This window comes from Callithrix jacchus, chromosome 19, assembly GCF_049354715.1.
Source record: "Callithrix jacchus isolate 240 chromosome 19, calJac240_pri, whole genome shotgun sequence".
Lineage (NCBI taxonomy): Eukaryota > Metazoa > Chordata > Mammalia > Primates > Cebidae > Callithrix > Callithrix jacchus.
In genome coordinates, this window is record NC_133520.1 from 41,519,722 (window position 1) to 41,533,902 (window position 14,181).

At 44.3% G+C, this 14,181-nt stretch overlaps 1 protein-coding gene and 1 long non-coding RNA gene across 10 annotated transcripts in view; one reads left to right on the plus strand and one right to left on the minus strand.

Moving 5' to 3' along the window:
• The first annotated feature begins 156 nt into the window (after positions 1 to 156).
• Positions 157 to 13,604, plus strand: LOC144580434 (uncharacterized). Of its 2 annotated transcripts, none has more exons than XR_013529947.1 (3): positions 157 to 3,387; positions 6,020 to 6,124; positions 6,945 to 13,604. It is a non-coding gene; the product is annotated as an uncharacterized LOC144580434 (long non-coding RNA). The 2 variants fall into 2 exon arrangements; XR_013529948.1 differs by having other exon boundaries at positions 7,360 to 13,604.
• The window catches only part of CATSPERE (catsper channel auxiliary subunit epsilon), a 147,614-nt gene continuing 147,020 nt past the window's right edge, over positions 13,588 to 14,181 (minus strand). For all 8 annotated transcript variants that reach the window (XM_035280412.3, XM_035280413.3, XM_035280410.3 and 5 more), the window contains one exon: positions 13,588 to 14,049. In XM_035280412.3, the coding sequence (XP_035136303.1) occupies positions 13,896 to 14,049 (154 nt within the window). In that variant the 3' untranslated portion in view covers positions 13,588 to 13,895. The remainder of the gene's footprint in view (positions 14,050 to 14,181) is intronic.

Consider the following 14,181-nt stretch of genomic DNA (forward strand, 5'->3'; position numbering starts at 1 on the left):
CCCCAGGAAGACTACAGTTCCCAGCATGCAGCGAGAATTCCCCTCGCTACTATAAGCGCAGAGGTGCAGTCTCAACAGCCCTCGACTCCAACTCCCAGCATGCCGCGGGGGCCCCGGTCCTACCAGAACAGGCCTCCCCGGGAGACTACAGCTCCCAGGATGCAGTGCTTTGGAGCTGCGGTGTGTCCCTTGCGGTCCGCTGGCGGTGAAGTCTTCTACCTTTCATCATCCCCTCCTCGCCGGTGCTGCTGCTGTTAGTAGTTCATGTGGCGTTGAGCTCGGTGAAGCCAACAAATGTGGCAAAAGACTAGAGTGATGACCCTATGTTGTTTTCCAGATCTCTCCTCACTTGTTCTTTGGCAAGGGGAGGGGTGGGGAAGCAGAGGAAAACGAGTTACTGGTGTGGGATGAGGTGTAACGTGCATCCATTTAATCCTCGATGTGGAATTTACTTTTTGTGAAACTATCCTGCTGAGATGGGAAGGGTACAGAGCTTAGCACAATCCTGGGACGTAGCAGACACCTTTGCGTTAATTCAACAAATATTCGCTGTGTGCTTCCTATGTGCCGGGCAGTGTTATAGGCCCTCGGTGATGCCGTGATAAACAGGAGCAGGGACAAACAAAATATCACAGGTGCGTGCTTTGCAGAAAATTTAAATCAGGTGAAGTCATTGAGAGTAATCTTAAATTGGCTGCACGGGGAAGATCGCTGTAATGAGATGAGTTTTAGGCTGAAACATGAATGACAAAGCCAGCTCCGCAAATATGCTTGGGAGGAGTATTTCAGTCAAAGGGAACACGTGCAAAGATCTGAGGCATGAAGGAGTTTTCTGTATTCAAGGAAAACAAAAGACCACCGTTGTTGGGACCTACTAGGCAAGGAGGCAATGGTATTAGATGACTTGGGCAGGTAGTCAGAGGCCAGATCCCGGAAGATTTCTAAATTCATAATAGGGGTTGTATTTTCAATGAAGCCATAAGTTTGGGCCAGGGAGTGAAATGAGCATGCGTGTGTTTCAAAATGATTACTTGGTTGCTGTGTGGAAAACTGATTTCAGGAGGTGGAAACAGGGAGATGAGTGTGGTAGACTGCAAAAATAGCCACAAATTATTTCTGGTCTCCCAAATTATACTCTTTGGTAGTGTCTCCCCCCACTGACTGCACTGGACTGTGACTTGCTTTGGACATGGGACATTAACATAATGCAAACAGAGGCTTAAAAAACACTTGTGAGTTGGAGCTTGCCCTCTTGCTGAACTTGGGAGTCCTATGACCACCGTCTTAGGAGTTTGGGCTAGCCTGAAGGATGCTGAGGGACACATGGTCAAGTCATGGCCTACATCCAGGTGACATCCAACCAACTGCAAAGCATGTGAAGCTCTCCTGGACTCTCCTTCCCCTGGCCACAACCACACTGATCAGATGAACTGACCAGCCAACCCACAGACTGTGAGAAATAATGTTTTAAGTCAGGAAGTTTTGGGGGTGGTTATGTGGTAAAAGTTAACTGAGACAACCTATTGGATGCTATTCCAAAAGTGCATGCCACAAAGTGGCTTAGCTGTTGCTGATAGTGCTGGAGACCGAGATAATGAGAATTTAAAGTAAACTCTAGTTTTGGAATAAAGTCTATGGAACTTGCTAATGGGTTGGATGTTGAGTTGGTTAGGGAGAGGGGATTCAAGAATAACCTCTAGATTTTTGACTTGAGCAACTGAGTGGATGGTTCGGTCATTTATAAGATGTGAAACATTTGGGGGAGGAGCAGGTTGGGAGGAGGAAAATCAAGAGTTCCGGTTTGATTGTGTTGAGTTGGAGATACCTTTTAGACATCCATGGCTGTCAAGTAGTAGACACTTGGGTTTGGCTGGATGACCTAAGAATCTGTGTAGCTAAAAAGAAGTGGGTCAGGAACAAAGCTCTAGGGCCCTTGACCATGTAGAGGTCAAGTAAGGGATGAAGAGGAAACATGGAGCTGGGAGGAAAATCCGAAAGAACGTGGTAGCACTGATGTCAAGACTATTGGATTCAACAATATAGAGATTACTGGTAGCTTTGACCTGAGTGGTCTCTGGGAGGAGTGAGATTTAAATAACTGCTATAACACTTTGAGAAAAAAATGTAAGGTGACAAAAGGGAGACAACTTAAACTTTGGGGCAACAGTTGGATAAGACTGTGTGGTCAATGGAGGACATTTTGAAGACGGCAGATGCTGAGGCAAACTTGCATGTAAAGAGAGAAATTGATGTAGGAGAGGGCAAGATTTGCAAGGGCAAAGAAAGAAGCAGGAAGGACCCAGGGCAAAAGTACAGGGGTTGCCGTTTCGTTAGTGTGCTTCATCCATAGTGACGGCATAGGAGGCAGATGCAGGTATGCAGTGATGCCATAGAAGGCAAGGAGACAGGTGGGCAGGTTAGAAACACGGAGTGCAGGAAATTAGGGCATTCTTTCCTTCTGAGGCAAGACTATCATCAAAGAGCGAGGCATGAGGAGAGGGGCATAGGGAGTTTGGAGAGAGAGAAGGTGATGTAAAATAGAGCAAATAGGTATACTTATGAATAAGTACATCATTATTATTTGACTGTCCTCTGGAAGGTTGTTGACAAAGTTCTAAAATCTGTTTTCGGTGTATCAGCTGCCTTGCTTCTCTTTCTGACCGTTCCTCCCCGCCATTCCTCCCCACCTAAACCAATGACACAAACTCCATAATCACATCTGCTAAGTCCTTTTTCCTGCGAAAGGTGGGGCAAAGGCCCTACGCATTTGCACCTTATTTAGTGCTGGCTGCAGTCCTCTGGGGCTCAGACTGCAGGTTCACTTTACCTCTTACTGTATACACTTCCTTTGCCTTTGTGATCTCATCCACTCTCTCAGCTGTAACTGTCACATGTATGCTGAAGAGTTGCATGTGTCCATCTTCAGTGCTCTTCTCTCTCCAGAGTGCTAGGCCAGTATAACCTTCAGCCTCTTGGACTTCTCTACCAGGATGTATTGGTTTCCTATGGCTGCAAATTGCCACAAACTTAGTGGTTTAAAATAACACAAATTTATTTTCTTATAGTTCTGGAGATTGGAAGTTCAAAATGGGCGTCCCTGGGCTAACATCGAGGGCTGTGTTCCTTCTGGAGCTTCTAGGGGACAATCTGCTTCCTTGCTTTCCCAGGTTCTAGAGGCTGCCTTCATTCCTTGGCTCATGGCCCCATCACTCCAGCCAGCCCCCCGGCTCCCATTTCCATCATCGTGTCTTCCGTGACTTCCTTGTCTCTCCCTCTTGCTTATGAAGAGCCTTGTGATTAGATTGGGTCCACCTGGATAACTGAGGCTCCTCTCCCCATCTCAAGATCCTTAATCACAACTGCTAAGTATTTTTCTTCTTAGGAAAGGTAATAGCCACAGATTCTGGGGATTAGAATGTGAACATCTCTGGGAGGTTGGGATTCTGCCTTACCATAAAGGATGTCCCATGGCTAGTTTGAATTTATCAGGTACAGAATTTGTCATCTGATGATGGAATGAGCTATATTGCTCATTTAATTCAAGTATTGATCCATCAATAATGAATCATCCATCTTTCATTCATTGAACAAGTATTAAATGAGTAGCTTTGATGTGTCAGCATCTATGTATCACTAATTCATCTGTGAAAGAACAGACATGATCTGACCTCATGAAACTTACAATCTAGTGAAAGATGGAAAAGAATATATATTCTTATATATATAATACTATAATATAAAATATAGTATTATGTATTACATATTTATATATTTTATGTATTATATAACTGTATTGCTAATTCATTATGATAGAACAGATATGATCCTTCCCTCATGAAGCTTATAATCCAGTGAAAGGCAGAAAATAATATATATACTTATATATTTTCTATAATAAAATGTATATAATATAAATTCTTATATATGGAATATAATTATTCTATTATATAACAGAATATAAATATTCACTCATAACTTTATAATTTAAGTTGAGGAGACAGTAGTAGAACCGAACATGAAGACTTATTTGAGGTGGTTATCAGGAGACAAATGAACAAAGAGAATTAATACACAGAATTGTAAATTGGGTCTTAGCGGGCTGAAACAAAACGGGAACCGAGGTGTCAGAAAGCTAGAAACAGCTATGACACTTAGGTGTGGGGGAATAAAGAGGTCAGAATTTAAAGTTTTGAAGCTTGCGGGAGAACCCTATTGGGCTGGAATTGCAAACCCTAAAGAGGTATTTCTAAAGGGGCACAATGACGTTGGCCCTGGAAAGTTAAAAAAGTTTCAAGCTAGGAATCAACCACCGCTCCTGAAATCAAGCATGACTGATGCTAGATGAAAAAGCCTGACTACATTTACCCTGATGGGAAGGTAGAAAACGGGAAGTACTTCCTCCTCCTGCCTTCCAGTTTCCTGCCAGTATCCCTTACTAAATAGAGAGGCCCTGGTAACAGAAAGCAAAGCACAGAAATTTGCAAACTATTTCTTAGGTAACCTGGGGGGGAGATCTAAGCTGCCCAAACCACTATAAAGGAAAATTCATTTGAAAGCCTATTGCTCTCTAGGTTGTAGAGATGAACTGAGTCTGTTTTATTTATTCTGTACCAAATTACCCCAAAATGTAGCAGCTTAAAACATAGTTTCTGAAGGTCAGGAATCCAGGAGCAGTTTAGGTGGGCGTTTCTGGCTCTGAGTGTCGGGCGGAGCTGTAGTCCATTACATCAGCAGAGCTGCCGTCATCTGATGGCTTGACCGGGGCCTGAGACTCTGCTTCCAAGCTCACCAACGGGTCAGTTTATCAGCACATGGGCCTGTCTGTAGGGCTGCTCATGACATGGTAGCTGTTCCTCCCAGAGCAATTGATCCGAAACAGAATGGGAGGGTTACCGACAAGAAAGCTGCAGTGTTTTATGACCTGCTCTCAGGCGTGACTGACCATTACTTTTGCTGTATTCTGTTGATCATACTGACCAACTCTGGACAGTGTGAGGTGATATTACACAAGGGTGTGAATGAAGGGATCACTGGAGCCCATCCTGGAAGCTGGCTACCACAGATGCCTTTATAAAGCTCTGTCACCTCCACCGAGGTGGTAGCCAGAGTCAAGAATGGCTTTTGTGTTCCAGAGCACTGCTGGTCTCCTCTCTGCTCTACTATGAGAAATATTTGAGAGGTCATCCTCGGCTCCCCCCGCCCCACTCCCCCTGCCCATCCTCTGTGAGATCAGTTGTTACGGGTTGACTACATTGACTGCATGACTTGGATATACAGTCCAGTGTTAGAAGATGGGCATATGAATTCTCCAGTAGATCTTGAAATAGTTTATTTTCCATTTTAAAATTGCCAGCTCCCTGAGGAGATAGCCTAGTTAGAGAATTCAGGGGATAATGGTGCTCTTTGTCTTAGATGTCTTTAGTTATGAAATTAGGTATAATTGGAATTGATATACTTTTGAAGTCGTTGGTAATTGTACCAATGGAAGTGTTCAAATGGAAGTGAAATGTAATTGGCGAGGTTTTTGGTAATGCATCCTTACTCTCTATCTGGAGGTTATATTTCAGGCAGGACAAATAACTTTTCCTAGATAGGTAGTAAGGGTTCAACATAGCTCACTTCTCAATTGTCTGCCTCTCTCGTCTCCAAAAACATTATTCCCTATTGGTGACAAGATGGAGGTCATCCTTGTTGAAACTTGGGCAGTCAGCTTCCCTAGCGCCTTTTCCATTTCTAATGGATACAACATAATCTGGGGCCCACAACAACATGGCATCCATTGCATCTGGTCTACCATGATCAGACTGGACATGAACTTGGTTAGCTGGTTTCTTATCTAAATGAGGATATCTACTCGGAAATTCCATAGAGTAGGTAGATAATTGAATATTGTTGTCCATGTGAATGTGAACTGTTTCTGATCCTCTTTTCTCACTGGGCTGGAAAAGAACACATTTGCAGAGTCAATAGTTGCATGCCATGTACCCAAGGTCTGATTAATCTGCCCTATTTGGCACAGCAACTGCAATTGGTGCTACCACCTGGTTGAGTCTGTGGGAGTCAACGTCATTCTCCGGGATCCATCTGTTTTCTGCAGACTGGCGATTAAACAAAGATATAACAGGTACCACCAACTGTGCATCTTTTAGGTCTTGAATGATGGTGATAATCTCTGCCTCCCCCTGCAACCCCCGCAGAATAACGATTTTCTCACTTTGCCGGGATTCGTGTAGGGACCCGTTTCAGAAGTTTCTGTTTGGCCCTTCCCACTCTGATTGCTCTTGCTTCACAAACCAAGGGCCTCAATGTTGGCTCCCCCTCGTCCCACCCCCTGCCACAGCCAAGTATGTAATTCTAAGCATGTACTTTGGAGGCTGGGCAAGGCTTCTGAGTGGGTGGAGACACCGTGGCTCTCCTAGGTCCTCACTCTAAAGAAGAGGCTTGATGACACTTTGGGTCTCTGGGTATTAGTGTCAACTGAGACCTATGCATAGTAGTCCTCAAAAGGCTGGTTATTCCTCTTTCCCCAGTAAAGTCACCTGAGTAAACGGCCATAGGTCTCTGGGGGAACTGTCACAGTATATGTGATGCTTGCCACAGGATCCTTCTCCCTGGGAACCTGGCCTCCTCTTTAGTCAATGGGTTCCGGGTCTGAAAATTTACTCCAGGTCTGGGGGCTGATCAAGGGCCCATGACTTTTTACTGGGGCAATGTCCCTCAGCCTCTCCTTCCATGCTTGTTTGTTATTATTGTAGGTGTTAGCCAACAGCCTTGTTGACTGCCCGACAGTTTCACCATTCTGTTAACTGTCTCCACAACTCCCAGCAGACTCAGCCCCCTTAGCTGCCCCTTGCATGTTATTATGGTAATGTGGGCTTCTGTTTCTGACATGAAGCCTCACCCCCAAGACCCTCTTACTTTGAGGCTTCATCCCCTCCATGTAGGTTGATGAACCTAACCCAGACCTGTCTGTGACCGCCTCACCGGTAGTCATCCCTAACCTGCAGAGGAGAGCCACCACTTAATGTTCATTCACAGGTATCCTCATCAGGATGTCCTTGGGGAACGATGTGTCACCTGAACCCTCTCATCCTCAGCTGGGTCTGCGGGCTTCATGTAGCATATCCATTCCAGCCTAGCCACTGCTCTGAACCATTTCATTACCTCCTCTACCAACTGCCAAGCACCCAGGCTTTTCCTACTTTGCTGAGAGTTGGCCATCATTTTGTTCCAGGCTTCTGAGTCACCCCAGCAGTGCGTGTGCCCCGTCCCCTACAGCCCATGCTAGGGTCTTCTTAAATTCCACGTCCTAAGAAACTGCCACGAAGTCAGTTAATTCTTGCGTATGCACTTTTACAGAATCAGTAGAGACCAGGCGCAGTGGCTCACACCTGTAATCCTAGCACTTTGGGAGGCCGAGGTGAGTGGATCACTTGAAGTCAGGAGTTCAAGATCAGCCTGTCCAACATGATGAAACCCCGTCTCTACTAAAAATACAAAAATTAGCCAGGCATGGTGGTGCATACCTGTAGTCTCAGCTACTTGGGAGGCTGAGGCAGAAAAATTACTTGAACCTGGGAGGCAAAGGTTGCAGTGAGCTGAGATTATACCACTGTACTCCAGTCTGGGCAACAGAGTGAGACTCTGCCTCAAAAAATAAACAAATAAATAAATAATCCATAGACTCTAATCCCCCACATTCCCTTGGCTCCTGGCGGTATGTACATATTAGTTTTTGTAATTCTTCATTCCTTATGAGGCCCTGAGTGTCACGACCTGGCTTATGCTGGGATTCCACCCTAGTTTTCAGCCTGCCACACCAAGGAGAACAGGCAGCAGGCACCTGTCGCCCTGTGAGGCAGATGCCTCTGCAGTATCCAAATTGGCTGTTAGCACAGCCAAAGGGCTAACCCTTGATGGGAGCAGTGGGCCATCTCTGCACGCCCAGAGGTGGGTGGCAGGGGTGGAGGTCGTAGAGCTCAACATCTTCAGAGGCATCCATCCAGATTTTCCTGTCCCAGTTTTTAGAATCAAAAGTTTTCTCTATCAGGGCCTCAGCCTCCCAGTAACAGACCTAAAGAGGTTGTGTGCAAACATTTCTGGAGCCCTGTGACTCCCAGGCTTCAGCTTGCTGTTGAGTTGTGTCTGCCTTTTCACTACTGGTGATGATGATGACCTCTGTATGAGACACGGCTTCTTATTCTTAGCCATTAGCTGCTATGGCTCGCAGTCTCTCACTGCCTTCTGCAAGTCATTAGTATAACTCAGTCACAGTGTTTATCCCCATTTTCAAATGCCTTTACCTGCCATAGCATTCCCCTCCACCAGGACATTCTCTCAGGTCACTGCCGATTAAAATATTAGCAACTGAGCCACCACCTGGAGCCAAAGAGTACCGCTGACCACATATCCCTTAGGGGGGTTTCCTCTCTGCCTTCTGCGTGCTGAGTGAGCCAGTCCCAAATTACCACCTGACTGCCTGATTTCTCAGACCACTCACTTATGACTTGTGCTAATCCAGGTCCTATGAGAAACAGTTACTAACATGGGATTAAATGTTTGGCCGGGCACAATGGCTCACGCCTGTAATCCCAGCACTTTGGGAGACTGAGGCAGGTGGATCACTTGAGGTCAGGAGTTCAAGACCAGCCTGGCCAATGTGGTAAAACTCCATCTCTACTAAAAATACAAAAATTAGCTTGGTGTGGTGGTGTGTGCCTGTAATCCCAGCTACTCAGGAGGCTGAGGCAGGAGAATGGCTTGAACCCAGGATGCAGAGATTGCAGTGAGCCAAGACTGTGCCACTGTACTGCAGCTGGGGTGATAAGAGTGAGACTCAGTCTCAAAAAAAAAATCTTTTTGCAAGGATTTCATTAAAGGGAAATGCTTATGTGAAAAGAAATAGGGAGCTGTGGAAGTTGGGAGAGTCATCAGACAGAAAGAGTGTGTGGGAGAGAGATGGTGCCGATTGAAATTGGATACAGTTGCCTAAACTGCTGTGCAATCTAAGGACGGTTTGGTGAAGCCTTCGGGAGTCTTTGAACCGGGCTGACAAGAGTCCTGTGTCTGCCAGCATTGGGTCTTCCTTACTATCTATCCCCACTGCACTCCGTCACAGGTGAGGAGCGGCCTGAAGGGGCGTGGGCTTGGTACTAGTATGGTGATGAGTTTCAGAGGGCGGCAGCTGATGCTTTTCGTCAGTTACACTCCTGCAGTGGGAGACTTGAGGGACAATCTCCCCGCCTCCAGGAACCACAGATCTTCCTGACAGCCTACGTACCGCTGTCACAGGAGGGAAGCCGGAGTTCATGAGTAATGAACTTGCATGAAATATTCAATTCTTAGTTTCCAGCACAAGATCTAATTCTCTCTTGCTGACTCAAGGATTTTGATCCAGTGATTACCTTTCCTCTCCTGTATCATCAGTTTCTCCTAGCCACTTGCTTATTTCCACCTGTATTCAGTAACATCTTCCTGTCCTCACTTGTGTTCAGGTGCCCTCCATTTCTTTGCTCCTTGTCAAAAAATAAAAAAGTTGGGGTGAGGGAACTTCTTGAAAGAGTTGTGATACTTGCCTCCACTTCTTCCTTCCCATCTCTTTGCTCACAGTAAGAGCAGTTTTGTTTTTTATGATTAATTAAAGCATTTAAGTTCAATGTGGTGGAAGTAGGAAGAAAGCAAATAGCATCTAAAATTACCTCATTTTGTGAGGGGGAAGGGAAGGACAGGGAGTGATTTGTTAAAGCAGCAGTCCCCAACCTTTTTCGCACCAGTGACTGGTTTTGCGTAAGACATTTTTTCCATAGACGGGGTGTGGAGAAGTTGAGGGGTGGGAATGGTTTCAGGACGAAACTGTTCCACCTCAGGTCATCAGGCATTAGATTCTCATGTGGAGCGTGCAACCTAGATCCCTCAAATGTGCAGTTCACAATAGGGTTCACCTCCTATGAGAATCTAAAGCTGCAGCTGACAGGAGGTGGAGCTCAGGTGGTACAGCTCCCGTGGGGGTTGGGGATCCCTGCGTTAAAAGGTATAAAATTACAGCTAGATAGAAGGAAGAAGGTCTAGTGTTCTGGGCTGGGTGTGGAGACTGACACCTGTAATCCCAGCACTTTGGGAGGCTACTCAGGAGGCTGAGGCAGGAGAATCGCTTGGGAGGCAGAGGTTGCAGTGAGCGGAGATTCTGCCATTGCACTCCAGCCTGGGCAACAGAGCGAGACTCTGGCTCAAAAAAACAAAACAAAACAAACCAAAAAGAAGGTCTAGTGTTTTATAGCACTGTAGGATGACCGTTAGTTAATAATGATACAGAGTTTCAAATAGCTAAAAGGAGGATATTCAATGTTCCCAACACAAAGAAATGCGAACCTTTGAGATAATGGATGTGCTAATTACCTGATCTGGTCACTATACATTATATGTAGAAAGACAGCACTATGCACCCCATAAATATGTACAATTATGTCAGTTAAAAATATTTTCCTAAAAAAAATGACATCATTTTCAGTTCGGAGACCTCATTTGTCTTTACGTGCATACATGTTGGTTGACATCAAAGAACACTTTCCTGGTGTGTTTCTATTGTTTCCCTTCACCCTAGTTCTGAAGGCCTTGTTTCTATCTCTCTGCATCTCTTGGTACAGCCCCACGCCCCCTGTCATGTACACACACATCCATGCCTGCACACACAATGGAAACAAAATGGTATGTATACTGGCAAAACGGGAAAGGCTCCCTTATCCCCCTTGCAGGGCGTGCGATGGGCCTGTGGCTCGCTTCTTCGGTGCCCCACTGCAAACCTCTGTGGGGAGCATGCAGATGGGCAGATGGTGGGGCTCCAGCCCGGGCAGTGTCCAGAGGCACATGTTCAGAGCTGAAGCCCCAGTGGGTGTGTGTTACAGCTCCGCTCTTTTAGTTTAGCTGTCTGTAGGCTAATTGTTGGTCAGCTCAGTTAGACACCACCTTATCGCAAGGACAGAGGGCTTTCTGTATCCTGGGTTTCTTGCCTTGGTGCCCCAAGAATCAGATCACATGTGGACTTGGAGAATGGGTGCAAGATTTTATTGAGTGGAAGTAGCTCTCAGCAGATGGGGGAGCCAGAAGGGAGATGGTTTTCCCCTGGGTCGGCCGCGTGGCAGCTGGGCTCTCCTCCGACCATCCCCGCCAAACCCCGTGACCTTCTGCTGGTCCACGGCCTGCGGGTTGTGCTCTCAACCCACTGCTTCTCTCGCCGTCCAGCCGCAGGCGTGTTCTTTCACAGATGTGTTCTCCACGTCCAGCTGCTAGGGTCTTGCGGTTTTTATACACACAGGACGGGGCGTGGCGGGCCACAGTGTCCTTGGGAAATGCAACATTTGGGCATGAAGGCAGGAGTGCCTGTCCTCACCCAGGTCGTGGGCACAGGCCCGAGGGTGGCGCCTTAGCCAGGGCCCCGCCTTTCTCTACCAAGCACTTCCCTGCCCTGCTTCCACATCACCGTCATACTTTCCTCCATGTTCTCAGTCACTCAACATTTATTTTGTTTACATAAAAACAGGATCATACTCCAGATGGTTCTCTGTAGCTTGCTTTTCTCATTTATCAAAACTTGTGGAAAAATCATCTAAATCACTTAGCACAGACTATGTGGTCAACGTACAAGCAGCCATGTAGTCAGCCATTCCCTGTTCACCTGTTGGTAGGTGTTAATTCTGTTTCCAGAGTTTTGCCGCAGCAACTAATGATGCCATCTCTCTGTCTACTTATCTGCATCTATATGCATATCGTCTATATCTATTCATCCGTCCATCTATACCCACACACATACCCTGATATATTGGTCCTCCCCATCCCACCCTGTGGAAAGAATCTAACAGTGGGGTTGCTCGGTCCAAGAGAATTTGTATTTTTAATTTTAACAGATTTTGCCAGATTGCTTAAAAAAAAAAAACTATAGCAATTTACATTTCCTTCAGAACTGCAAGATAATTTCCTTCCCATCCCTTCCTCTCCCTCATTTCCATCGTGAGGGGGGCATGTCAAAATGTATTATTTTGAGCATCAAAGTCAGAATTTATGATTACCCTTTGGAGCTTTGTTGTGACTTTGGTTTGTATCTTTCCAACTGCCAGCCAAGGCTGACCTTCCGTAGTGGATACTTACCTGATTATGAAGCCAGTCTGCCTGAGTTTGAATTCCAGCTCCATCACTTACCTATTATATGACCTTAGTATATTTATTTACCTTCTATGTGCCAATTTCCTCATCTCTATAATGGGATAATAATAGTTGTTGTTTCTTAGAGTTATTGAGGTTGAGTTATGACAACAGTTCCTGGCATATAATGAACACCAAAAAAAGTTGTTTTAAATATACGTATTGGCTGTTTGGCTATGCGCTTTCATGAGATGCCCGAAACTGTGCTCATTTTCTGTTGGGTAGTTTGTCTCCCCACCCCACCCCCATCTACTTTCAGGTCTTGCTTCACCATTTTCATGAGACATTTTAAAGTTTTCTTCATATAGGTCATGTACTTCTCATATCAAATTTATGTATTTTGTAACTACAATGAATAATTATTTTTATTTCTAACAGATTAGAACTATTAAGAGAGAAAGGTATTAATTTGGCAATATTTGTCTAGTTAGAGCCACCAAATTCTCTTATTCTGGTAAAAGTTGTTGTGAATTTTGGGCTTTCATAGCACATAATATTATTGAAAGAGAGGATTCTGTCTCTTTTTTCCCAGCATTCGTACTGTTGATTTTATTTTTCTCTTGTGATGTCAGAACTTTCAAAACAGCGGTGAACAACAGGTATGTCTGTCTTACTCTTGATTTTGGTGCAGTGAGGAATTCTTTGTGGACAACAGCTTTGCTCTCTGCCTGTGGAATTTCATCTCACTGTGACCTTCCATTCTTGATTGCCTGCACTGTGCATTTCAGACTCGTTTAGCCAGCCTCCATGATCACATAATCCCATTCTTTAAAATAAGTCACATTAGAGGAGAATTAGTGTGCACACGTGTGCATACACACACACACACACACACACACACACACACACCATTCCTTCTGGTCTGCTTCTCTGATTGAATCCTGACTGATACAAATAGTAATTATTTAGAAGGCTGTGGTAATATTCGGACAAATTAAGAAGCTTATTTTGAGCATCAAAGTCAAAATTTAAAACTTAGAATTCAAATTTAGAGCAGCTCTAAATGTTACAGGCTTATGCCTATAATCCTATACAAGGCTGGAGGATTGCTTGAGCCCAGGAGTTTTAGACCAGCCTGGGCAACACAGTGAGACCCTGTCTCAAAACAATAATTAGAATAGAATAAAATAAAATAAAATAAAATAAAATTTAGAACATCAGCTGCTCATTTTTAGTATATCTCACATTTCATATATGAATTTACCAGTAGAAAAAAATCTGTTTAGGGCAGATTATTTAAATTCACACACCTTTGTTAAATCCTTCATACATAATTAATGACAGCCATATAAGGTTTCATGTGAAAAGTTTCATGTAAAATGATACTTGACACACACACATATATATTTTTCCAGTAGCCCTATGGTCTAGTATGTGAGACACATAGATATATTTTCAAAAATTCGCTTTTATTCAAAGGATCGTAACAGTCAATTTATTTTTTCATGCCATATAAGAGTACATAGAGTACCTTTAAAATGAAGGCAAACACATAAAGGATTAATTTAATAACAATATATATATGAAAATATTTCTATTTTGGAGATAGTTCAAGAATATTTTTCAGATCTTGAATTTGGTGATGCCTCCTATGAGCTTATATTTAGTATTTCTTGGTCAAACACACGCTTTCAATATAGGCATATAATACACTGTCCCGCTACGTACATATATCCGTAATAAACAAACTTTCAGTTTTCCTAATTGGTCTTATGTTTTTTTGGAGGTTTTTGAAGCGGTTCGTTAATATGTTGTCTGTAAATTCTCATGTACCAAAAGTAGCTCAAGATGAGGACAGTGAAGAACAGCAGCATCAGGACAAAGAGGGAAGAAGCTACCAGGTAGACACTTGAACTGAAATCAGAAAAAAAAATCATCAAATCATGGTTCACATTTTGGCTGTTATTTATTTAAACAATTTTGGAACAGCTAGCTACTATGCCATTGAGAGAGAATAGAGATTAATAAGACACGCTGTCCACCCTC